General features: G+C 38.6%; 1 protein-coding gene across 2 annotated transcripts in view; it reads left to right on the top strand.

Annotated features, from left to right (window-relative positions):
* Positions 1–27,662, top strand: part of NNT (nicotinamide nucleotide transhydrogenase) — a 94,859-nt gene that overhangs the window by 50,322 nt on the left and 16,875 nt on the right. For both annotated transcript variants that reach the window (XM_042950322.1, XM_042950313.1), the window contains exons 11-19: positions 2,255–2,416; positions 3,668–3,778; positions 4,785–4,930; positions 6,191–6,386; positions 8,709–8,942; positions 10,096–10,256; positions 12,266–12,445; positions 20,337–20,496; positions 21,620–21,701. In XM_042950322.1, the coding sequence (XP_042806256.1) occupies positions 2,255–2,416; positions 3,668–3,778; positions 4,785–4,930; positions 6,191–6,386; positions 8,709–8,942; positions 10,096–10,256; positions 12,266–12,445; positions 20,337–20,496; positions 21,620–21,701 (1,432 nt within the window). The remainder of the gene's footprint in view (positions 1–2,254; positions 2,417–3,667; positions 3,779–4,784; positions 4,931–6,190; positions 6,387–8,708; positions 8,943–10,095; positions 10,257–12,265; positions 12,446–20,336; positions 20,497–21,619; positions 21,702–27,662) is intronic.

The following is a 27,662-nucleotide window of genomic DNA, read 5'->3' as shown; positions in this document are numbered from 1 at the left end:
AAATTCCCATGCGAGCCCAGATGTTTGAAAGCGAAATGTGTAACTCTCCTTGCATAAAGAGCAAGTCTCAGCAAAATGACTGAAGAGCCTCTAGTTCTGAACATGGTGAATAAATGGGGCCATGTCCCGACTTGCACTTACTTGTCAAAGAAAAAAAGAAACCAGCTTATTATATTGTACCTGCAGAGGATTTTTGGAAAGATTGTAAATTTCCATTTCTCTTTGAGATTTGTCAGGAAATAGAGTGAGGCATATATGATGGTTTGTTTTTCTAGGTTTGTTTTGTGTTAAGTCAAGGTTTATTGCATTTTAATAGATATGACAATAGCATATTCTAGTGAATAAAAGGATGGCCATATACTTGTTTTTCTTTACCTTAAACTTCCTCCGTAATAATAAAAACAAGTATTTTTCTTTTACATGTGTGTTAGGAATCTATTTGAATAGTATTCTTCAAAGAATATGATTTACTTTTTTTTCCTTTCTTTTTTTTCTCTTTCTCTTCTTTTTCCTCTGTTACAAAGACTATAGAAGTAACATATTTGACATTATTAAATATGTTATAGAAAAGACCTTAGTTTGTTAAATAGTTGATTAAAAAAACCTTCAGATATGTGATTTTTATCTTAGGTGCCCAACAAAAGATGGATACTTTAGTGCTTCTCGATTAATGTAGTCCTTTAATGAGTGCTAAGCATTGCACTAAACACTTCATATGCCTTAACTTATTTACTTCTTACAAGACCTCAGTGAGGTGCACATATTATTTATTATTTTCTTTTTCCAGCTGAGGACAGAGAGGGTTAATAATTTTACAGATGAGGATACTATAGCACAGACAAGTTAAGTAACTTGCCTGAGATCACACAGCTAAGGAGCAGTAGACCCAGGATTTGAACGAGGCATTCTGGCTTATGAAACCATATATATATTTTTTAAGCTTATTTATTTATTTTGAGAGAGAGAGCTCAAGGGAGTGAGAGTGCATGTGAGTCAGGGAGGGGCAAAGAGAGAATCCCAAGTAGGCTTTTCACCCTGTCAGTGCAGAGCCCGAAGTGGGGCCCATCTCACCAACCATGAGATCATGACCTGAGCTGAACTCAAGAGTTAGATTGAGCCACCCAGGCGCCCCATGAAATGTATTCACCACAGCTCTATACAGCTTCTCTGATGTTTAGCTAGAACACAAAACAATATTCTAACTCTACCTCCAGATGGTTAATGGGCCATGCATTGGAACCCTGGAAATTTTATATGTGGGTAGGGAAATATAAATTAAAACTGCAGTCTTATTACATGATTTAAAGTAAACTTAGTGTCAATTTCTAGATGTTCTAGCTGTGCCACTTAGAAAGAAGTAGTTCATAACAAGGAAAAAAAGTACCTTATTTCAGAAAGTTGAATTCCAGCTCCCTGGTCCCCCATTAGCATTATTTTTACTGACCACTAGGTAACCCTTCTGTTGCAGAACAGCCATCCACATGTTTGCTATTAAGAAAGGCAATAATTAAAGATGTATGTTCAGAGCTGACTTTGTATTCTGCACATTCTTAATTTAATTTTTTTTTTTTTTTTTTTTTTTTTTCCTTTTCTTTGTAAAATCCTGTTTGCTGACTTGGTGTTGAGGCTGGAGCTGACTGCCCTAGCCAGCAGTCCAGTCCAGATTCAGGAGCAATTGCAAAACTTCTGTCCCGGGTGGGTGGAAGCCATATGTTTTGGGGAGGTGCTGGAGTGAATGAAATCCTTCCTACTCTTTTAAAATCCCTCTTCCTTAGCCAAATCTGAGTGACATGAAATTGGCTTCAAAAAAGTCCTGTCTTGTAAAGGTTGTGTCTTGCCCAAGTAGAAATGCTTTTTGGTAGATCTGTATAGGTCTGTAATTCTGGAACAGAAACACTCGTATAAACACATGTGGCATTGTCAATGGAAATTAAAACAGGGAAGAGGACAATGGGGAAACTGTTATTCAGGTGACTCATAAATTCTACTAGATCTTTATAGCTTGTTTTATTTTGAGAGGTGGCAGTCAGGAAGTTGAGTTTGTTCATAATACCTTTAACCCCCCCCCCCCCCCCCCCCCCCACTCCCATCATGAAATGTGTAAAAAATCTCATTATTGGCAAATCTCATTATTGGGTGCAGAATTTAAAAGGATTGACTATTTCACATGCTTGTGTGTGTGTGCGTGCGTGTGTGTGCTTTTAATCTTGAGGCAATTAATTGGATGTCAGTTCACACTCTTCTCTTTCTGTAGGTCTCACTGGGATTCTGGGTTTGGGCCTTGCGGCGCCCAATTTAGCCTTTTCCCAGATGGTGACCACTTTTGGCTTGGCCGGCATCGTGGGCTACCACACTGTCTGGGGAGTGACCCCTGCTCTCCACTCACCACTGATGTCTGTGACTAATGCAATCTCAGGTTTGGTCCTCTCTTGATTTCCCTCATCTTAGGTTTTCATGGGCTGTTCAATTCTCCAGCCGCTTTCAGTGAGGTTTATAAAGTCTTCGTTTACAAATTGTATGGCTTGGCATCTGAGGCGGTGGTTGTGGTGATTTGGGCTCCCACAGGGGCAAGAGTGGGGCCAGAAGTAAGGGGCTGAGCAAGTAAGTGTCAGGCCTTCAGGCTGCTCCCATCTCAAGCAGTGCAGAACCATTGTTATTTCTTTCAATTATAATTTCCTTTATTTTTATTTATTTATTAAAAAAATTTTTTTAATGTTTATTTTTACTTTTGAGAGAGAGAGATACAGAGGACGAGTAGGGGAAGGGCAGAGAGAGAGAGAGACACAGAATCTACAGCAGGCTCCAGGCTCTGAGCTGTCAGCGCAGAGCCCGACGTGGGGTTTGAACTCACAAACCGTGAGATCTTGACCTGAGCTGAAGTCGGACGCTCAACCTACCGAGCCACCCAGGCGCCCCTACAACTGCCTTTAAAGAAGGGATTCCGGTGATATAATTTGGAAACCACTGTTTCACAGAATTATAGTTGCAACATCCGTTAGGAGCTCTTCTTAGATTCATCTAAACATTCAGCTCAGCAAGTCTGCGCGCAGCAAGCCATACCTATCCTCAGGTTCACCATGAAGGCTTTGGAACAGGAAGCCCAGCTGGCCAGCCAGAGTAGCATCAGGCATTTCTTTTTGGTGTGAGTCTTGTTGGTGGTCTGTGTGGCGGTCCACACAGTTGTCCAGGAGCTGGTCTCTTTGGCCCCCTGTGATGGCTCACATCTAGGAATGAGACCCGCCCTGGACCTGCCCTGGCTTGGAAGTCTCATGGCACCAGTGCACAGCCCTGACAGCAGTGCTGGAGGCCCAGCGTCCGGGGTCTCTGCACGGAACATGTCTCATTCCCAGAGGTACTGTACTCTGGAAAGTTCAAAGTTACGGCTCCACCATCATGTATTTATAGTTCGTGCCAAGTTACTTCCAGTTCAGAAGCAGTTTATCCACTTTTTGATAACGTTATTGATTTATATCTTTATCGGGGGAACAGAGCTAGAAAGTTAAAGGAAGCCTGAATTTTTATGCAAGAGGAAAAACATTTGTTAGCTTTTGGCCCACAATAGTACTTGAGTGACAGTGTTGTGTCTATACATGTGAGATCCTGCAGCTATGAATTGGGTGTGGCTGTGTCACTATGCCTGTTCACCATCTTGATTCTTTCTTCTTAGGGTTGACTGCAGTTGGTGGGTTGGCACTGATGGGAGGACATTTGTATCCTTCCACAACTTCTCAGGGCCTTGCTGCTCTTGCTACATTTATTTCCTCAGTCAACATTGCAGGTACGATGGCAATGGTGGTAAAAGAACCCACGGTGCTGTTTGTGTATGTATGTATGTGATCTCTATACCCAACGTGGGACTTGAACTCACGACCCCAGGATCAAGAGTTGCATGTTCCATGCTCTTCTGAATGAATCAGCCAGGCGTGCCCCCCCCCCTCCCACCCCCAGTGCTACTTTTAATGGAGACATGAGAAGCAAATATAAACCGATATAGACATTTGGAGTGTTAGACATTCTGATTTTAAGAATTTAATTGTGCCTTTAAAAATGTTCTCACTCAGATCATAAATGCTCTCTGTGAAGAAAAATTATTTTGCCCACTTGTAATTTTTAGAAACCGTTTGATAAAAGAACACCCTCTTCCGCTGTGCCCCGAAATAAACAAACAGAATGATTGTCTTGCTACAGGTTAACCAGAAAGTTATTGAATGCATAGTTTTGAATTCAGTTGACTTGTAGCTATCACCGTAACATCTCTAAATGAGTATACTTTTAGATGAAATTTTAGCCTTTTGCCTTATCCTGGCCTGTGTTCCTGAAAACTGAAAGCCTGGCCCATCACTTGTATAAACTCATTTGATGCTATTTTGTGTCAAAAAATCAGTTAATATGTCCAAGAAATCTGGTGCCTGTTAATATGACATTTTTTTTTCTTTTATCACTTAATATAGGTTTAACAAACAGAATAACTTATTAGAAAAAATTACTAGCCTTTGATCTTTTGCGTCCCCAAGCTGTTTGAATGCCTGTTTACTTGTAGTCACGCAGAAAGAGTTGGTGCTTCACCCTGGTCGCAAATTTTGTTTTTGAATATAGGGTTCCCTGCATTCAGGGGAACTGGCTTGAGTAATAGCCTGACTTAATTTTGAGCTCCTAAAATGTTACTTAATATTATATTTATCCTTAGGTGATAAAGATGCGCTTAAAATAGGAAAAGTGTACCACTTTAAAAATCATGTTGCTAAATGAGATACCTCTTTCTGTTTTATATTTACTTTGATAAGGTGGCTTTCTGGTGACCCAGAGAATGCTGGACATGTTCAAGCGTCCCACGGACCCCCCAGAATACAACTACCTGTATCTGCTCCCTGCTGGCACCTTTGTTGGAGGATATTTAGCAGCTCTCTACAGTGGCTATAACATTGAACAAGTAAGAGGCTGTTTTGAGAATTTTTATTTTTGCCACTGTGTTTTCTTTCCAACTAGATTTCACATTATCGTTATCAAAATTCAGGCTCTAACAAGCAAATATAATAATAACTCTAGAAACATCTTGGTCAAATGGAGCATTCCTATCCCCTAAGAATCCGTACCCCAGATTCTAGTGACAGATTTGCCTGCTAACTGAATGTGCTAACATGGGTTTCCCTGTCTGTCCCTCAGTTTTTCTACATGTAAAAAGAGTCAAGAAAGTTATTAGTATCCTCTTTATGTACCTGGCTGGATTGTTGTAGGGGTATGGTGAAATAATCAGTAAAAAATTTTGAAAATTTTCTGTTTCTCCCCCAACAAATTCAGTGCATCATCTTTTGTAAGCAGAAGATGTTATGTCAATTCATTTAAAAAAGACAGTTTAAAAATAAACGTTATGTAGAAAAGCAGAAATAATCAAGTTGAACTTTGAAAGTTCCATGTTTCAATATAATTATAATTGAGACTCAATTTCGTTCTGAACTCAGTATTTTTTTTTTTTATCACTTTTCAATGACTGTCATGTGATTGCATCTACTCTGACAGCAGGAAAATCGTGTCTCCCTTGGTTTCCGCTGTTCCCAGCGTTTCTTACTTGTTGATTGAATAAAATCTTTTTTGAGAACAGTTGGAGTGGTACGTCAGGGAGACCCTTGTCTGAATCCCAGATTTGCTATTTTCTGATCATTTGACCTTGGAAGAATTATGTAATAACCTCTTTAAACTTTGGTTTCCTCTTGTAACATGAGGATGATGACTCTTTCAACTTTTGTGAATCTCATGGGACTGACTTACAACTTCAGTAAAGTATAGGGCATGGTCCCTGGCATTTACTACGTCAGGGATTGGCTCCTTTACAGCGTTTGGTCAGGTCTAGAGCCCATAACTGTGTTTAAACTTAGGTATTTAAACTCTGTTTAAACTTCTGTATGCATTTGTGCGTGCCATCCAATACAAAAGAAACCAATTTACCTAAATGGTATAACTGCAAGTAGAATTTCAGGTATTTAATTTGTTAATATCCCTAATGGCTAGAAAGATATATTGAAATATTCAAAGAAGTAGTCATATTGGGCCCTCTATTATCTGAATTGAAAGTTGTTCTTAGGAAATCATGTTTCCTCAAGAGAAGTCCTCCCTATGCTAATAGACTGAAAGTTTTGATAGTCTTTCTGTCTCTATCTCTCTTTCTCTCTGCTCTTCTCTTTTGTTTGCAAAGATCATGTATCTGGGCTCAGGTCTGTGCTGTGTTGGTGCCCTGGCCGGCCTTTCCACCCAGGGAACAGCTCGTCTTGGCAATGCATTGGGCATGATTGGGGTGGCTGGAGGCCTGGCAGCCACTCTCGGAGGACTAAACCCATCCCCAGAATTGTTAGCCCAGATGTCTGGAGCAATGGCTTTGGGCGGTACCATTGGTAAGCACTTGGCAGGTTTCTACCTTTATGGGAACCCATGCCCATTTTTTAGCTCACTCTTTTGGTGCAGTTGATGTACTTACTCAATGTTAAATGTTTTAAAATGTTTGTATTTGAATGAGAATTATACCAACTATGATGACTTTTCACCAAAATAAAATACATTATATTAGAAACAAAGGTAATTATATTATTTATAACTCTCTAATTTATTCGAGCTTATTTTCTATGCTCTTGAGATTACCCATGCTTATTATCTGTTTTTAGGAATACCGTGTAAAGGTGGGCTTCTGTCCATGGCTTCCCAGCTCCATAGTTAATGACATAACCTTGGTAGTTAGAAATTGATCATGATGGTTGCATTTACACGGTGGAAATCAACAAATACTAACATATCTGGGTTTCATTTATTGTTTTGTTGATTGTCCAGCCCTGAGAAAGTGGTGGAGAAAATATTAATAATGCAGCTTAAATTCAAAAGTGTGCTGTGTCTATAGCCGTTACGTGGTGAATATCACAAAAAACTGAGCAAATATTCTCATAGTGTTTGAAAACTATCATCCGATTTAGTGAAGCAGCTGCTCACATTGTTGATAATGAGTGAGGTTCTCACATGCATCTTTCAGTTTTGTCTTACTTGTTAATGCAGACAAAAATGTCAGCCAACATTCCCATGGGAACCACACTCATTCATCAGTTGCAACCACTAGGTTGGTGACAGACACAAGAGTTGGTAAAAGTCAACAAATGCATTCTGTGAAAGTCAATTGGCTACATGGAGTTTACAATAGAGAGTATTATATGTTTTGTTATTTGAAACTTGTGTGCTCTATACCTTTATATCAGCGAAAACTCATGTACATACTTATAACAGGCACAGGCACGTGTTTTTATCCCAAGGAGCTGGTGGTTATATATTTACCAGCATAACAGTAACTTTAGACCTCCTTTTGTACTTTCGCAGGAATGCTTTGTGTCCTTTCTCAATAGTCCCTGGAAAGGAACTGGAAGGAAAATGTGTTGTAGGTTCATGGCAGAAAAACTTTTAGACAGGATCTTAGCAAGTATTCTGAGAGGCACTCCTATACCACCTGCCTAGAACCAGGCAGGAGTTCAAGAGTCTCCTCATTTGCACGTTTACTCTACCCAGCTATTTGCATGTGTTCACCTTTGCTCCCACCCACCGCCCTGAAAACCCAAGCCTTCTTCAAATTCTAGCTGTTTCTTGTGTGCTCAGGAGCAAATATTGGCTTTTGGAGAAGAGAGCTGGAGTTATTCTTGCAGTAGGGAGATGTAAAGGCATGTGAAGAAGCGTTAGTCAGGGGAGTGTTTGCAGGTTGTGAGGGAAGAGGCAGGTGTCAGTGCTGTGTGTTGGGTTTTTGGAATTGGACTGTGTGTTGAGAAAGCCTGCTATTTTGAAAGGGTATACATAGCCAGCGTCCTTACCTTCTGTATAGTCCCTGTGAGAGAATATTTAGCCCATATGAGGAAGCAGATGAATACTTATTAGTGATAATAATGGGAAACCCTTAAATGTGTATACCCAAAAAATTGAGGTATAATCGGCATATATTATATTAGTTTCAGATGTATGAAATAATGAGTCAGTATTTGTGTATATTGCAAAATAATCACAGTAAGTGTAGCAAATATCTGTCACCATACATGGTTGCAGAATTTTTTTTTTCTTGTGCCGAGAACTTTTTCTTTTTTAAATTTTATTTTAGAGAGTGTGAGCAGGGGAGACTGGCAGGCAGGGGGGAGAGAGAGAATCTTAATTAGACTCTGTGCTTAGCACAGAGCTGGACGTGGGGCTTGATCCCATGACCCTGGGATCGTGACCTGAGCCAAAATCAAGAGTTGGATGCCCAACCGACTGAGTTATCCAGGGGCCCCTTGTGATGAGAACTTTTAAGATCTACTTTCTTAGCAACTTTCAAATACGCTATACAGTATTATTAGTTATAGTCACCATGCTGTACGTTACATCCCCACGACTTATTTTGAGCCTGGAAGCTTCACCCATTTTGCCCGTCCCCCTTCCCCTGCCTCTGGCAACCACCAGTCTGTTCTCTGTATCATGAGCTTGGTTGTTTTTTTGTTTTAGGTTTCATATACAAGTGAGATCATATGGTATTTGTCTTTCTCTGTCTGACTCATTTCACCTAGCGTGATACCCTCAAGGTTCATCAATATTTTCACAAACGGCAAGATTTCTATCTTTCTTTATGGCTGAATAATGTTCAGGCATGGTCTTTATCAGAGTTGCTTCTCAAAGCTGTGTTGAGTTTTAATATCTCTTTGACCTTCATTTCCCAACAGGACTGACAATTGCCAAACGCATCCAGATTTCTGATTTACCTCAGTTAGTTGCTGCTTTCCACAGTTTAGTGGGCTTGGCAGCGGTGCTTACTTGCATAGCTGAGTACATTGTAGAATACCCACATTTTGCTGTGGACGCAGCAGCAAATCTCACCAAGATCGTGGCCTACCTCGGTACTTACATCGGAGGCGTCACGTTCAGTGGCTCTCTTGTTGCCTATGGAAAACTGCAGGGTAAGTGATTTAGCACTTACCTATATTATTCAGTGTAAATATCTCTTGTTTAGGGGTCCATTTCAATGTTAGAAAATGGCTTAACTGTCAAAGCTGTTAGGTGAAGAATTCAGGTAGCGCTCAAATATATAAAAGACCCCCTCCTCCACATCACGGTTGCTTTCCTTTATTTGAGCCTTCCAGATTTCCTAAGGCTTTGAAGCTGTTCCTTCTGTAGACAGCCAACGGAGGAAACAAGTGCACAGAAATTTGTGTAGGGGGACTAGTTGACATTTGATGATAAATGTGAACAAAACAACATCTTCATAACCCTTAGAGATGCCTCTGTAGAGTTCACAAGAATGAACTTTATACATTTTCCAGAATAGAGAGAAGCTTATTGAATAAGCTGGTGTGGTCACTATACAGTACTTATTCTGAAAACAGATACACATTTTACAGCTGTAGCATGGCATCTTCTGCTACTGCCAAAGTCAGCCAGGAAAATAGAAGTGGGGGTAAAAAAAAAAAACAACAAAAACAACAAACCTCACATAGGCTGTTTTCAGTGTTTTCATGAAAAAGTGAGTCTATATAGAAACTAGTTTATGATAGAAAAATCTGGTCTGGCCTCTCAGTAATCAAGTCATTAAAATTAAATAGGAGACTTCCATGGAACTTAAAATCCCAAAAGAACTTCAAGCCTACGATGTTCTTGTCTCATGCTTTGTTTTTAAAAACAAGTAGCAAACCAGGGCTCTGCTCCCTTGGGCTCAGTTGATAGAGTCAGAAATGCTAATGTGCTAGGACTCTGTTTTGAAGTTTTAAATAAATGAAACCACACTTAACAACTTGTGTGTCGGTCATACGGGAAAAAAGTAATTTTTTAAGATTTTGTGACAAAGAGTAAAGAAATTGTTGTGTGATCAAAGTAAAGAACAGTTAAGTTGAGCCATACTTTTCCTACTTCTGTTAACATTTGTTACATCTAAGAGCCCTAATTTGCTTTTATGTTTCAGGTCCTTTTTTTATGCTGATATAAATTTTGGTAGTTTAGGATTAAATGACACGTGTGTGTGTGTGTGTGTGTGTGTGTGTGTGTGTGTGTGTGTGTTGTTGTTGTTTTAATTTAATGACACGTGCTAGGTTCTGACTGACATGCCCTTGGTCCTAGGTATCCTGAAATCTGCCCCTCTCCTGCTTCCTGGAAGGCACTTACTTAATGCAGGCCTGCTGGCTGCTAGTGTGGGTGGAATCGTCCCGTTCATGATGGACCCTAGCTTTACCACCGGCATCACCTGTCTGGGCTCTGTGTCGGCTCTCTCTGCTGTCATGGTAAGAAGTCAGAGATGGAAAGCATGCACTCAGTGAGGAACTGGCAGTATTTTGTTTGATTACAGTCTAATCATATTTCTATCTCTTCAAGACCGTTGATGGAATAAACGTGTTTCAAAATGATGTCACGTGTTCTGTTTAGAATTTGGAAAACACAGAAAAGTGTAAGAAGAAAAATCCACTCTTTCTTTCCACGTAATGGTTCCTTCCAAAGTTGTCATGTGACACATTTATTGTTCTGGGGTCTTTTCACTGGATCGGTGTGTTGGTGAATAGGGAATTTTAAAAAGCCAAGTGTTTTCAATACCATTCGTTAGGAGCCTCCCTGTTGTGACAGGGCCCACAGAATAATGCTTTGGGTTTTATGCGATAAGTGGAAGGTATTCTCTGCCAATTAGTTGTGTTAACATTTATTGGAAACTAGGATACCAAGTTAAATAACCACAGTATATAAAATGGAATGCAGTTAATAAATCCTCTGGGCTCAGTGGGGGAGTTCAGCAAAGCCTTTCATGGTAGGTTTGGTCCTCCTCTTCCTCTCTAATTTTTGTATTTAGTATATTGATACATACAGCATTCTCTAGTTGGCCATGTGCTACAGTGTAGCATTTCATTATATCAGTGTAGGAAGCCTTTGCAAACAGCTGTTATTCACTGATTCCCTTATTTGTCTAGTCTGGAGTCAACCTTATAGACAAGGTTAATGTTTTAAGTTTTTAAAATAATTTGTAGTGCTTAGCACAAAATTAGACATATAGTAATTGCTTATCAAACACATATTGGCTGCTTGATTCATGATTTACAGTGTTAAAATAATACTTATTATTATGTAATCCTAAAAGGACTGATTTTGACCAAGAAACTTTAGAAGTCTGAGAAATAACTTAAAATTCTCTTTATGACTACTGACAATCCAATTTTTTTCAGGATTATATAGCACTGATTTTTGTTTTATTTTAAACCAATGAAAAGTAGTTTTGACATTTTTTTTATTCAGGAGAGCAAAAGAGGTAAAAAAATGTCTCAAAATAAAACCAATAGCATAGAAATAGAAAATTTTAAGAATTACTATTTTTGAGAAGGGATGAATTTGATATTTCAGAGCTACTTTATGCTTTTATAAGGATGTCTGAGTAAGATAAAATATTTTGTGGACTATTTTAATTGCTTTTGACTTAATTAAGTAGCCTGTGAATACATTCACATCTTAAACTCAACGTATGTGGGAGTATGTGGAATAAAAAGCAAAAATCTTCTTCCCCATCATGTTTTTCCTTTCCTGTGTTTAGTGATTTGGGGTTGCACTAGACAGACTTTGGATTCTGTTGTATTCCTCCAAAGAATATTGATCATTATTTTTTAATTTATTTTTGTAGGCAGCTAACTTGGCTGCCTTCAGATTTCAAATCTGGCTCACCTATAATTGCGGGGGTGGGGGGCGGTGGTTGCTGAAATCTGTTATTAGATCAATGCGTAATGCATAAAGAGTGAGCCAGAGATTTGGGCCGAGTTTATATATAGAGTTTGGGGCTCCCTCTCTTCAGCCTGCTCCTTTGCAGTTTGCCTTCTGCCTTTCTAGCTGCCTTAGTCACCCTAAATCCTGTCCTTGGATCTTCAAACTAGTGAGACTGTGGGCTTGTGATTTAGTTTCAGCTCTTTCTCCTGGCACGAGCAGGTGCCTGCCCTTAGACTAACCATAAAAACCATAAAATTCACTCAGTGCTCTCACCTTTTTCCAAGTGCAGACCCCTCTCTAGTTTTTGCCTGCTTTTCATCACTGCCTTTTAGGGACTTAGGGATATTTCGGGGCGGGGAGGTGGTTCAGTGTTCTCACTTGGTGCATCTGCGGGAGAGTTGACCCGATAGGAGGCACTTGGTTGTTACTGGCAGGAGAACTTCAAGGGAAGTAGGTTAACTGGAAACCAGAATGACTAAGAACCAAGATGTCCAGTGTCAGAGGTTTTATTTTTATCGTATTAATTTTGGTTCTGCTCTGGTTTTCATCGTAGGGTGTGACTTTGACAGCTGCCATCGGGGGTGCAGACATGCCCGTCGTCATCACCGTGCTGAACAGCTACTCAGGCTGGGCCCTGTGTGCGGAGGGCTTCCTGCTCAACAACAACCTGCTGACCATCGTGGGCGCACTCATAGGCTCCTCTGGTGCCATCCTGTCCTACATCATGTGTGTGGTAAGAAACGTGTGTGAACAAAAAAGACATGGTGTTCTCAAAATAAGGATGTGTTTGGTATTTCTGTTATTTGCAGTAGAAACGACTGTGTCCATTCCTATTTTCTTCAGTAGAAATCTCAGAGTGTTTCATCTGAATAAATTTGCAAGACTGCTTTTAAAGCACCCAAGTGTAGATAATTAGGAAAATTAAATATAAAGATAAAAAAATCTTCCGACTCCCTCCAGCTGGAGATAAGCATTTAAGATTTCGGTCTATCTCTTGTATTCTCTCTTTTTTTTCTCTTTTACATACCCGTGTATTTACTTGTTTGATCATATTGTATATTGTTTTACATTTTATTCTTTTCGTCTTACTATATTCTGGTCATTTTATTATTTTGAGTATTATTATTTTTTAAATAAATAATTTCTGTTTATTTTTGAGAGAGAGAGAGCACACGTGCGAGAGCAGGGGAGGGGCAGAGAGAGAGGGAGACACAGAATCCGAAGCAGGTTCCAGGCTCTGAGCTGTCAGCACAGAGCCTGACGTGGGGCTCGAACTCATGAACTGTGAGATTATGACCTGAGCCGAAGTCGGTTGGTTAACCAACTGAGCCACGCAAGCGCCCCTCTTGTCATTTCCTTATTAAAAGTGATTTTTAACTACTATTTTAATGGACTTCATATAAATCCATCATATGGATATATAAAATTTATTTAATACTTCCCTATAAAAATTATATTGTTTGAGTTTTAATTTTTCTTTGTAGAAAATACATCTCGGGCACCTCTGATTTTTGTCTTCGGATCGATTCTTCGAAGTGAAAGAGTATGCTCATTTTTATCAGTTCTTTCTACTTATTGCTGTGTTGTTTCCGGAAAGCTTGCTTCAATTAACACTCCCACTGGTCATCTGTGAGAGTGCCTATCTTGAAGTTTTGTGGTCAGCATGATCTTTTTTAAAAAAGCAAAAAAAATTAAGAAAACAAATACTTCTTAGCTTCCTTTTTGTTTCTAATTCTCTTCTGGATGGCAAGAAGATATCCTGCAAATAATTAAAGGTTTGACTAGAAAACGTTTTCAGATGATAGATACTATTCTCTAACAGTTCTGAATGACTGTGAAAGGGCAAGTGTGAAATGGAGTGACATCAGAATGTGGCTCTGCTGATTTATAATTCAGGCAGAAAAAGGACATTTATTCTGCCTCCATTCTTTTATTACAATATTTAAAAAAGACCCACCCTTATTTTATAACTCAGAATTTCTCAAATGTTTTCACTGAAAATCTCTTTGTAAATTGAATGCTGAGGTTATCTTTTTATAGTAAAAAAATTAGTTTTCTTTGGCCATATTGTAAGACAAAGGATTTGATAGCCCAAGTTCAAAGAAAGGAAGAGGTTTTAAAATGAAATCTTCCAGGTTGTTCAGGGAATTTGGAAAGGTGGAAGCTTGTGTCTCCTGCTTGAAAGGTGTCAGGCTTTTGGGTTTAAAAAAAAACAAATGTTTGGGGCATCTGGTTGGCTCAGTTGGTTAAGCATCCAACTGTTGATTTTGGCTCAGGTCATGATCTCACAGTCCATGAGTTTGAGCCCCAGGGAGGACACTGTGTTGGCAGCACAGAGCCTGCTTGGGATTCTCTCTCTCTCTCTCTCTCTCTCTCTCTCTCTCTCTCTCTCCCTCCCTCCCTCCCTCCCTCTCTCTCTCCCTCCCTCTCCCTCTCCCTCTCCCTCTCCCTCTCCCTCTCCCTCTCCCTCTCCCTCTCCCTCCCCCTCCCCCTCCCCCTCCTTCCCCTGCTTGCACTCTCTCTCCCTGTCTGTCAAAATAAGTAAACATTAAAAAAATTAAAAGACAAAAACCAAATGTTTGTGAACAAGGAAAAATGTATTCAATTGTATTAGAGATAGTTTTCTCAAAAAATGAACTTTTTTTAAATTAAGTTTTTTTGTTTGATTCCAGTATGATTATATACAGTGTTATATTAGTTTTGGGTGTACAGTATAGTGATTCAACAGTTCTGCACATTACTCAGTGCTCATCATGATAAGTTTACTCTTCATCCCCTTCACCTATACACCCGTCCCCACCCACCTCCCCCCTGGTAACCATCAGTTTGTTCTCTGTAGTTAAGAGTCTGTTTCTTGGTTTGTGTCTCTTTTTTCCTTTGTTCATCTGTTTTGTTACTTATATTCCACATATGAATGAAATCATATGGTATTTGTCTTTCTCTGACTGACTTATTTCACTTAGCATTTAAAAATGAACTCTTGGTTTGACTTTGCTTCATTTGGTGAATTTGAATGACCAGGAGGGGGCAGCAGATTTTCATCATTACTTAAACTTGTTGGTCAAAACACTGATTTTAAAATTACACGGGAAGACTTAAATTTTAACAAAGCCAGTGGCATACTGATTTGGGGAGAGGTGAGGAGTACTTATGTCTAGTTCTTAGAGCATCATCATGGGTCTTTCTTGGCTTTATCATTTTTTTTTCCTTAAATGGTTTTATTTAGGTTCTTAAATCTTACCAGTAGTATTTCTCAAATTTCTGTGTGTCTTTTTTTAATTTCCTTCCCATTCCCTTCTTCATCTAGTTTCTTTTATTATTGTTGGTTATACTAACTACAGAAACTTACAGTAGCCATTCTATGACAGTAACTAGAATAAGGTAGTAAGAGGCAGTTGTTGAAAATACTTTTTTCTATGTGTACTTCTGTGACTATCTCATCTTTGTCTTATGCTTTTCTCTTCTTTCATATTTCTTGATCTGGTATTTCTTTTTTTTTCTTTCTATTTCTACCATGTCAGGCATGTCATTTACTGTCAGCATTTCACAGATATTTTTTATTCCTGTACCGTATAAGGCTAACAGGGTATTCTTACAGCTGTCTGTGACCCTAAGTGTCACTCTGGATCAGACTGACACTCTGTTTATAATAGCAACTCAAATTAATTTGGATTCAAGGACAGCCGAAGCTTTAAATTTTTAGAAAATTTAAATTTTCTAAATTTTCTAAATTTAAATTTTCTAAATTTAAATTTATACTATTCAATTACAAAAATAAAAGATGCTTGATGTGGGAAATTTGGAAGAAAGTAGAAAAGGATAAATAAATAAAATCATTTGCAATGCCATTACCACTTAACTCTTAAAATTTAATATTCTAATTCCAGTATTTTCCCATAAACCTATGTTCAAATATATTCTGTGTTGTTTAATGTTCTCACCAATGATTTTCTAATAATTTTTGGTGTCTGCCTGTTGTATCACATAGATATACCATAATTTACCCAAGTCCATAGTATTGGTTTGTGGTTTTTTCTTCAGTATACCTCCTTGTGCATTTTGATTTTTTCCTTTAGCTGACCTTTTTGTAAGTACAATTACTTGGTCAAAGGGAGTAAGAGCTTTCTGTTGGCTCTCAATATCGATGAATTGATGTCCACAAAGGACCGTCCAGTCTTAGCTCTCAACAGTGATGCGTGGGGAGCTAGTTTTCTCACACTCTCTTCAGTCCTATGTCTTATTATAAAACAAACAAGGCAACAACAGAAACGACCCTGCTGTAGTTTTCAGTTTTGAAGATAGAAATTTTCTCTCCTTCCAGATTGCCCCGATTCCTGACTTTTCACATTAATCTTCATTGATTCTTGGCTTGTGCTTGTTTTATTATCAAAAAAATTGTTTCTTCATGGCCTATGCTTTAGCAGCTCAGAGTGGTTCCTAATAAAAATAAAAATGAAATAGCTGCTCGTGATTGGGCATTAAAGCTGGGTGCTTTACAAATGTTAGCTCGTTTAATCCCCACACTAATTCTGGAGGTAGGAGATACTATTCTCATTTTACAAGGAAGATATTTTAAGATGTCATTTACTGTTTGCCTTTGTGTTTATGGAGCCTGACCTAGCACCTGGCACCTCAGATGAGTATAATACTTGTTACGTGAACATTAGATAAATATTTGTCAGCTCATTTCATATTTTGGAATCTTCTCTGGATAGCATATGGTAACAGATGTACTATCATATATCGATATCAATTAATATTACTAGTATGTTGTAGCTTCATTATTTTATTATTTATTAAAGGAAACATGCAAGTCCAAACCGGAACAGAGTGCTTTTATTATGTGAGAGGGAATGAAATGCTCCCCGAGTGGCTAATCAGTAATACCGAAAATTGAATTTTTGTTTTGACAGTTCTTCTCTTGTGTGTCTTCTGAGCCGAGTGCTGTGGTTATACAATACCCAATGTTAAACTGAAAAATATCGATAGTGTCCAAAGAAGCAGCTCAAGTGAATAATTTGCTTTATGTCTAGAAGTCATATAGACATTAACCTCTTCATGATTTTACAGTCCATGTACTTGAGATTGTGTCCAAACAGCCTGGGAGGTAGAGCGCTTGTAGAAGGGGAACAGCATTTTCCGACCGAATTTTCTGATTTTTGTACTTTGTTGCTTATTTCCAAATGAAAATAGAACAGAATGAAGTACATCAAAGCCAAACCAAAAATAATTTCTTTTTTTGCTTCGCAGTCAATTATTTCGCACCCACAAAGCACTGAAATGAGAAATGATAGTAAATGGACTGTATGTTGTTATTGTGTTAGTTTTGTCTATTTTATGACCTTTCTTTTGTTTTCAGATTTATTTCTTATAGTTTGCTTGGAATGATGTGAATTAAGGGTCTCTTTAATGTAGCATACAGTTTTCATTATAGGGCTTAGTAACTTGAAAGGAACAGTCTTGGATAGTGTTGCGAATACTTTGTCTTGGGAGCTGGGAACTCCTCAGTCTGCCCAGGATAGTCTCATTAATCACTTGAGCAAGCAAAAAAAAAGAAAGAAACAAACAAAAGAAAGCCCTACACCCTAAGCATTTGTTGAAAATATGATGTTGCAATGGTAAATTCAGGGATGAAAAATAACTTAGTTTTTAAGAGACCACATGGAATTAGCTTAATGGTGATATAAATGTGGATATGTGTTTAACAAGTTGACTTTGATTGTTAAACTACTGTGTGGTTCCCTTTCTTTCTCCTGAAGATGCCATTAGAAGTGGGTAAACATTAATTAAATGTCCTCAGAAATTCTTCTCCTCCATTCAGTTTTATAGGGAGAGGAGAATGGTTCCTTTTACACCAAGTTAGAGTAAAGTGGTCATATCCTTGTACATCTGTCCCTCTGCAGGACTGGGTGATGCAGGTGATGGAACCATTTTGTGTGTTTCACTTTTTAAAAATTATCTATGAGCTGGGGCACCTGGGTGGCTCAGTCGGGTGAATGTCCGACTTTAGTTCAGGTCATGATCTCGTGGTTTGTGAGTTCGAACCCCGTGTCGGGCTCTGTGCTGACAGCTCCGAGCCTGGAGCTGCTTTGGATTCTGTGGATTCTCTCTCTCTGCCCCTCCCCTGCTCATGCTCATGCTCATGCTCATGCTCATGCTCATGCTCTGTCTCTCTCTCTCTCTCTCTCTCTCTCTCAAGAATAAATAAACATTTAAAAAAATTTAAAACAAGAAAAAAGTTATCTATGACAGAAATATCTCTATGTCTGAAATACTCCTTTGAATCAAATGTTTTTTAATCTTTCAAATTTTTATTTAAATTCTAGTTACTTAACATACAGTGTAGTATTGGTTTCAGGAGTAGATTTTAGTGATCATCACTTACATATAACACCCAGTGCTCAACACACATACCCTCTTTTATACCCATCACCTATTTAACCCACCCCTTACCCACCTTTCCTCCAGCAACCTGCAGTTTATCTTCTGTAGTTAAGAATCTCTTATGGTTTCTCTTTCTCTCTCTTTTTTCCCCTTCTTCTATGTCCATCTGTTTTGTTTCTTCAATTCTACATATGAGTGAAATCAGATGGTAGTTGTCTTTCTCTGACTGATTTATTCCGCGTAGCATAATACACTCTAGGTCTATCCACGTCGTTGAAAATGGCAAGATTTCATTCTTTTTGGTGGCTAATATCCCATTGTATGTATATACCACATCTTCTTTATCCATTCATCAGTCGATGCACATTCCTTTGATTTAGTTTTTAAGGCAAACATTTATTTGGTAGAACATATTTCTGTTAATTTCAGAATCTTCTAATTCAAAACTAGAAAGGATTAACAAAATCAACAAATGTTGAATGTTTGGAAGTCTCAGGCCTGGCTATTTGGATTTTCAATAAAACCTGGATTTAAGTATAGGAGGTTGGGTTAAGAATTTAAATCTTTATGTCAGATTGGGACTCTATACCTAAATAAAACCATTATGAATTTTTCTCTGGCCCTCTTGTCTGTTCATAAATATATAAAGATATTCTGGACTTTATTTTGTATGTGATAATCTTAGACAAGTTTACCAGAGTTTGGGCTCTGTAAAATGCGAATGCTGTGTCTGATAAGTGAGCTTAGGTCAAAAAGGATAATTACAATTCTGGCAACATTTGGATCTATCCTCTTTATGTTATTGATATGCTGCCTTTAGTCAGGTATGGCTCTCTGTTCATTGTCTCTGCACCTTGTCCTCCCTGCCTCTACCTCTGTCCCACTTCAGACGTGTATGTTCACGTCTGCATGAAGGTGGTAGCAGGCTGGGCTGTCTTCGTGTGGGTTGTCATGTTTTTTTCTCCTAGTGTGTTTACCTGTCCCTGGAAATCCCAGGTGCTTTTCATTCTTTAAGAATACAGTATTGTCTTTTTTTTTTTAAGTAATAGATTTCATTTATATAGCTTATACATGGTATACACATTGGATCAATCATATGTTTATTATAGCCCTTTCAGAAGTGAGAAATCCAGTGCTGATCATGTAGAATGACTGCTTTGTTCATGTACAGTGATCTGCATTTTTTTTTTAAGCTTATTTATTTATTTTGAGAGGGAGGGGAGGGACAGAGAGAGAGGTAGAGACAGAGAATCCTAAGCAGGCTCTGCATTGTCAGCACAGCGCCTGATGTGGGCGAGAACTCACGAACCGTGAGATCGTGACCTGAGCCAAAACCAAGAATCAGATGCCCAACCGACTGAGCCACCCAGGCATCCCTGCAGTGATTTGAATTCTTAAAAGGCATTTGCTTCTTGTCTTTTACCACCACAGCTCCAGAGGTCTACAAATGAACTATTGTAGAAACCAGACCTGTGATTTTTTCACATGATTCACTTGTGTGGCACATTGTTGGATGATTATAAATGAGCATGCCTTCCTCTTATTTTTTTTTCCCCAAGATTATTTTTTTAGTTAAAAGGGTGGGTATAAGTTTTAATGAAATGGTGTATGAACTTACTCGTCTACCTTTTTGGAAGTAAAATATTTTAGGAACCTAATGATGAATCCAGTCACTTCTGTTACTGCTTCCTGGAGCTGTATGTAGTTGGTTTGGAAAAGAAGAACGAATCAACTCCCGCATTTCTTTTTTTTCTTGACAACAGAGGGCAGCAGGCTCCTAAATGATGTGAATTCCTATCCTTTGGATTCCTCCCTGTTGGAACTGGTAGCAGGATTACCTGAGAGATCTATAGAGTCACCTTGTAAAATTTCTCATAGATATCGTTCTGTTTCACTCTGGTGAAATACATATGGAGGTAGAACTTGCTTAATCAGAACACAGACAGTAATAACTGGATCTGCATTTCATTAGTTTCTTAATGTTACTGGTAATTTTCCATTAAATTCTTTCTTAAAATTAACTTTTACTGAAAACATGTCAGTGTGCAGTTGACTTTATAGATGTGATCTATGTGATTTTTTTAGATGATCAAATAAAAAACCTCTTTAAGTGATTGTGAATATTGTATACATTGGATACAATATTAAAACTTTCAAAAACTTTCAAAAAGTTATGTAGATTAAAACTTTCAAAAAGTTATGTAGATTAAACTCTCACAGCTGCTTATTTTGTTCTCCAGGCAATGAATCGCTCCCTGGCTAATGTGATTCTTGGAGGCTACGGTACCACTTCAACAGCTGGTGGAAAACCCATGGAAATTTCTGGCACACATACAGAAATCAACCTTGACAATGCAATTGACATGATTCGTGAAGCTAATAGCATTATTATTACTCCAGGTAAAAAACCAAAAGCGAAAAGTAAACAACCTATAAGAGCTGCTGGAATTTATTGTATTAATACAGTTTCTTATAACAGGAAAAAAATTGAATTGGAACTTACTTATTTTTTGAAAATGTAATGGAAACATAGAAACAACCCTCTGATTACCAAGTAAAAAATGGTGAGAATCCTTGGCTTAGGTTAATATTTTGGGAATCTAATATAGAGATTTTACAAACTGATGTAGAGGGTTCTCACCATGTCTTTCTCTGATTCTGTACAAATGTTTTAGTCATCTTTGAGTCTTGGTTATTTTTTTCTCAATGATCATTTTTGGGATTACTGTGAGTATTAAATTAGAAATAGTGTATGAAAGTATCTAGCTCACTCATTAGACTCAATAAATGCTAGTAAATGTTAATCTCTTTCTTATCAACAGTAAATATTTTAAAAAATCATTGAGAATCATGTGATTTCTAATAAGATGAGGTAACATGACCTAATAGAAAGAACCTGATCTGGGAGTCACAACACCTCATTTTTGTTCTTAATTTTACCTCCAACAATTGACATGACATTGACTAAGTCATTTAATCTCCTAGCCCCAATCCCTAATTTTTCTCAGGTTTAGTTTAGTTTTTCTTTAATCCTACCCCAGAATTCTGTGGTATTACAGGTAATATATTGGCTTCAGATTAGGATTTTAACTCTATCATGCTATCGTAAGAGTTTTCTAAAAAGGAAATCTATTGATTTGACAAGTCTAGAAGTTTTCTTTCATTTCTAGTCCTGTTAACAGATTGCCCCCCCTTTTTTTTTTTTTGGCCTAAAAATATGTTTTGAAGGGGCGCCTGGGTGGCTCAGTCAGTTAAGCGTCTGACTTCGGCTCAGGTCATGATCTTGAGGTCTGAGAGTTCGAGCCCCGCGTCGGGCTCTGTGCTGACAGCTCAGAGCCTGGAGCCTGCTTCAGATTCTCTGTCTCCCTCTCTCTGTGCTCCCCACTCACACTCTGTCTCTCTCTCAAAAATGAATAAACATGAAAAAAATTTTTTAAATATGTTTTGATCAAGGGAGAAATTGTAGTTTATAAGATTTCAAAATAAAAGTCACATTCTTCTGTGTCCTTCATGTTCTTTGCAGGCTATGGTCTCTGTGCAGCCAAAGCGCAGTACCCCATCGCAGACTTGGTGAAGATGCTCGCTGAACAGGGCAAGAAAGTCAGGTCAGTGCTTATAGTGCCTGGTTTGCAGCACGTGTGTGAGAGGAAAGGAAAATAGAGGACTCACGTTTAGATGACTTTCTTACAGTGGAGTTTTACGTATGTAATCCCAGGTAAAGAAACCGAGTTGTCAAAACCCTATTCTAGCCTTAGTCTTGCTACCTAGTTGCACTGTCTCTAATACCACAGAACCTAAATACAGCTCCATTTTAGAAAGGGAAACTTTATTATACCGAATTCCGGGATTTTTGTTAAAGGGGTAAAACAGAAGTCCTGTTTCTGGTTGGATTTGGGGAAGGAGGTCACACAAAGCATTAGAACCACATCAGGTTGTACCTTTTGGTTTCTCTTGTTCCCACTGACTAAAGAAAAACATCTCAAATGAGAGGTCTTTGTAGAGTGAGTGGGACCCAGTGGTGATCCCGTGGGCTGATTAATGTTTGACTGCGTTCGCTCTCCTGTTCTCATGGCAAAGACTATTGAAATTGTTTTTTTCCTAAAGCCATACGTTTTTTGAAATATGGATTAGGGCAGTAGCTGTCCCTGTTACTTGGCATTTGGGCACTAGACTCCGCCCTTGAGAGGATCTTGAACACAATGAGGAAGTTGAGGACTCTGCAATTCTAGATTATTCCCATGACCTTGGATAAAGGGTTTGAGGGATGTAAAGGGGGGGCCAGTGGGTGACAAACCCTTGCAGTACTTTGTATCTGGCTTATGCACCTTTGGATCCCTATTTTGGAACTCTGCTGCCGGGAGTCAGTGAAGAGACTGTCTGGAGGACTGTCCTCCCAGGGGGGAGGGATACCTGTTTCCTCTTGAGTAGAGAAGCTGTTCTCTAGCAGTTTCATTGACATAGTATCATAAGTCAGAGAGACAAGCCAACTCTATTATCAAATAAAGTTAGTTTGTTCACCTGAAAGTTAATGTATGTTGACAAAACTGTTAATGTCTGTTCATGAAAATCCCTTTTAGATGTCTATCTTATACTTTCTCTGGGGAAGATGATAAGAATAAGCCTAACCACGTGCCTAGAACTAATCAGAGCTAGTCAGAGTGTCTACACAAGACTGAATCCTGAATGTCCCAGCTATTAATAGTGGTGAAGAGACTTAGCCGATGATACAAGGGGATCTAACATTTTAGCATCAGCTGCATTTTTTTTCTTTCCTTCCTTCCTTCTTCCCTCCCTCCCTCCCTCCCTTCCTTCCTTCCTTCCTTCCTTCCTTCCTTCCTTCCTTCCCTCCCTCCTTCCCCACTCTCTGCCTTCCTGCAATCCATAGTTAGTCTGTGTTTTTCAAATACAGAGAGTCAAAATACTATTTTGTGGTAGGACCAGCTTTTCTGTGATGTAGATGTTACCATGTTTAGTGTAATCTTCAAGGAATTGAAGATCGAAGATGAGAAAAATCACTGGCTTTGTTTTTTGATTTTCACATATGAAGTCTCATTTTGGTCACTGATTCCCATCTTCTTATCCGGTATTGTACAGGGCCGCCCTTTCAGCCATACGTTTGCCACTTAAGGCATTTGCAGACCTACACAAGGAATGGATGTGTTAAAGAATCTTTTATGATTTTCCTAAAAAGAAATTGTTTCTCTTTTATTCAGTCCACATGTGAGAAGTCTAACGTATTAGTAATGCCTTCTATCACCACAAATGTTTAGGACGTGAGTGGCAATCTTAATGAAGTAGAGAAAGATAGCTTTCCTGTCTTAGTTCTCCTTTGGGAAGGGATGATTAATTTGACATACCTCCTTTATTACCCACGGACCAGCCTATATTAACCAGACAGCTTGGAAAATCAGTCCAGGGTGAGGTGGATGCAAAGTTGGGGAGCATCGTGACTATAGGGTAGTTTGACAGAAGCAGGATGTGAGGGGAGAGGACTAAGAGGGATGGAAAAAATGATAATAAAAGGGATGAGACAAATGAAATTTCGGTTTCTGACCTAATTAAAATGTGATTTTGATCCATGAGGACATAACAAAAATTGTTGTTTTAGGTTGATTTCTGTTAGACTGCATGGGAAAAATAATTACTTAAGATTTATGGGAGATATTTAATTAAACATATATGAATAGTTTCTCAGTTATAATTTGTGTTTTATTGAAGTAATTTTGTGAACAGAATATCAGACTTTATGTGAGAGAGAGTTCCGTCGTTTTACTGAGAACGTTTTACTGAGAGAGTTCAGTTTTTTACTGTGATCTGTTGAATTTTCACCATGGGCTTCATGTGCAAATCTCATGTTTGAGTTAAATGGAAGCAAAGTGTTCTTGCTTAACACAGTGACAGTGGATTATCCTATTTTTCCTTTCTAGTTTCTGAGTGGGGTTTTTTTTTTTTTTTTTAACTGAAAGGGAGTCATAGAAATTGTTGATTTTGTCTCATGTGTATTATCATCTTTTCCTGGGAGAAATGCAGATTTTCTTGATGAAGTTAGGAATATGTCTATCTGTAGATGCTGGCTTTCTTCTTCTTCTTCTTTTTTTTTTTTTTAGGAGACAAATGTCTGTTTGCATGAGATGGCTGCAGCATTACCTCGTATTTTAATGAAATAAATCTGTATTTACAGTTAGCAGTAATTTCGTCCTTTCATCACTCTGTGGAGCTCCCACGGTGTTCATTGAGCACAGCTGCTGGGCCTCTGGTGTCAGTAGATCTTTGTGCCTCAGGACCCCAGCATGCCTAGCATCCAGATGTGGTGACATATTCGCACACATACCCCATGGAAATGTGCCAGTGAGGACATACGATTGTCATCAATTAGTTATGCCCAAGTGGTGCCAAGAAAAATTGCATCTGTCATACAGTCTGTCTGGCTTCATGGCCCATGATTGATTTAGAGACACTCCTGTTTTCCTTTCCTTTGGCTACAGTCATAACATACTCACCGGGAGCTGAGATTGCATAATGCAGCACATGACATTTCATGACAAGAGCTCCTTTCCGAACGGCATGAATGTTCACTGACTTAGACTTTCTCTAGTGGCCAGTACATTGTTGCTTCCCAGTTGGCCAGAACGCCTCTATAGCTTCCCTAACCTCTGCTTAATCTCTAAAAGCATTTTATTACCAAAATCTTACACTACAAAAATGCATTTTTTTTTCTCTTTATTTCCCAATGTTTGGATCAATATGATGGGCTTTTCATTATAAAGCAGAGATAGTGTTCCCAGTGAGTAATTCTTAGAAAGAGGTGTAATTTTTTTCTGTTTGCAATTAATCACTGCTGGATTTTCTTTTCAGAAAGCCATATTTGCTTGGCTCACCACAGAAGTCTTTTGAATTTGTGAAACCACCTTTCAGTTTCTCTGATTTACTGACTGGTATTATGTATTGCTTTCCTATTAATGTTCAACTACATCTTTCTGTTAATAATTTCTTGGTAGAAATTTATACTAGGGATTGGGATTCAAGGGTGCATAAGCCCAATTCCCACTCTCAAATGTTTATAGTCATGAGGAAAACAAATCTGTACACAAATGAATCCATGAATGAATTCCATTTAATGTGATAGTATGCTAGGAAAAGTAGAGTGGAAGGAGGATCAGAATGCAGAGGAGAGGAGTAGGTAATTAACCAGGGGACCTTTGAAACCTCTTGTGCTACTCAGAACATGAATTTTTTGCAGGTTTTTAAAAACATTTACTCTTTTTCATTCTCTGTCTAAACACATGTAGCTGCCATTGGTATTTGCGGTTTAATAGTGCTTTACAGTCTCGTGTGGCATGGCTATCGGTTTAAATATATGTTATTTTTTGCTAAGGAATCCGTTCTTTGAAGATAGTTGAAGATGAAATATTTTGTCAGTCTAACTGGATTTTCTTGTTTTTCATGGATTACATATAATTCAAGTAAACAGAGTTCAGCCTTCTCGGATTTGTTATGTATTGGGATTCAGGAAGAGATAGGACATTCAGATTTATAAGGTAATAAAGGCACATGCTTCTGAAGAGAATAGATATTAATTAGGCCTGATAAAATACTCCGAAATTTGAGTAACGAAAGAAGACATTTTATTTAGCATTTCAGCGACAACTTGCAATACATTCTTTTTAGACATGACTATTCATGTTCATGACCATTCACTGAACAGATAGTTATATAGTGTTTGGTGCCAGGCACCGTTCTAGGTCCTGAGAATAGGTCCTTGAGTACACGGATGAAAATTCTGCGTATTCACAGTGAAATGTACATTCACGGGGAGGTTATATCATAGGCTTGAAGATTCTGACTTGGAGACACTTACAGCCCCATTGTGTCTTCAGTTCAGATGCAGCTGAAATGATGACAAACAGCTGTAGCACAGAAAATTGTATCAGAATTTCAGAGTTACAGCTGGTACCACTGGGTGATGAATTAGCCAGGGCTTCAAGTTTTCTGAAAGAATGTGGTGTTATTTCTTTGCACTTTGCTCAGAGCCTGCCTTTTTGAAAAACATAGTGGCCAGGAAGGTGGGTGTGATGGGAGTTATTTGTGTAATTAGTCATATGAACGAAACTTTTGGTAGAAGGGAGGAAAACCAAAGGAAGTATGTACATTCACTCACGTCTGTGTTCAGCCTATTGTATAGAATTGCCAGTAATTTCTCAGATCAGAGGTGTCAGTTGTGCTCCTAAAAAGCGACCCTGTTCCTCGCGGGTTGACTGTTGGCCAGACCACCTTTGGCCTTCTATTTGTATCGTTCACCAGCATATTGGTGTGGTGGAAAGAAAGCCTGTGATTTGGGTATTTTGTAAAGGCTCTGCCATACCCTTGTAGGACTCATTTCTTGGACATGTTTGTCACGGGCATTCTGGTGGTCTGAGGGAGAAACTTTTACTTCTCATGAAACTGGTGCCTCTGACCATCAGGGTGGTTTTTGGCTTCTTGTTCTAGTATTAGTCATAATAAACTCTTTGAGCCGATGTTCTTCAATGAGGTTCATGTAAACATGGCGGAGTATAAATAAATAAAAGCCCTTTTCTCATTTCATGTTACAGTTCTTCACTATCTTGCTGACAATTTCCATTTTATGGTGCTCACTGGCTGTTGCCTTCCAACAGCCGTTCTGCAACATCATTACAGTTATTCAGACAGGAAGATAAAATTATGTATAATTCTTATCAAGTCTCTGTAATATGCTGGAATATAATATTTTAGAACATTAGTGAAAAATAGAATTTTGGTTTTTTCCTCTGATATCACTCTTCATAGTCTTGTTGGTTATTTTGAAATAGAAAGCGTGTCAGTAGTCATACTGTTTCTATTCTGGGCTTGGTTGCTGGATTTGGTTTAGTGATGGAAAAGCCAGATTTGGGCACAATCTATAAAAACATCCTCGGAGTGGAAAGGGTAGTGTGACGCAGTTCTGCAGAAGACTGCATTGATGTTTGCATTGTCGTCTGACCTGATCCTCTTTTTAAAAAAAAATTTTTTTTTAATGTTAATTTTTTTGAGAGAGAGAGAGAGAGACTGAGTACAAGCGGGGAAGGAGAAGAATGAGAGGGAGACACAGAATCCAAAGCAGGCTCCAGGCTCTGAGCTGTCAGCATAGAACCTGATGCGGGGCTGGAACCCCTCAACCACGAGATCATGACCTGAGCCGAAGACAGGCGCTTAACCAACTGAGCCATCCAGGCGCCCCTGACCTGATCCTCTTTAGACGACTTCTCATTCTTTGGCTGTACCTCAGCATCACCGGGCACTTGCACAAATGGAAAACGTGACCATAGCCTTCTGTCAAACATTTTCTCATTCACAGTCATAGGACAGGTTCTGTTATTCTGTCTTGGAAAAATTGTGCCCCTGAGACATTTTTGTAAGCTCTTTAACATTCATAATTTTTTTTCCTCCAGAAGGGAAGGCCATAGATGAACACCAGATTTCAGACCCGAGTAGCAGTTCAGCCCTTATTTGCCTTCAAAAAAAGAATGAAAGGTACATAATGTTCTCTAGTTCTGGCTATTGGAAAGTTC

The sequence above is a fragment of the Panthera leo genome, chromosome A1, assembly GCF_018350215.1.
Source record: "Panthera leo isolate Ple1 chromosome A1, P.leo_Ple1_pat1.1, whole genome shotgun sequence".
NCBI classification, from domain to species: Eukaryota; Metazoa; Chordata; class Mammalia; order Carnivora; family Felidae; genus Panthera; species Panthera leo.
The sequence above is the reverse complement of the archived record's forward strand: the minus strand, read 5'-3'. Positions and strand labels throughout refer to the sequence as shown.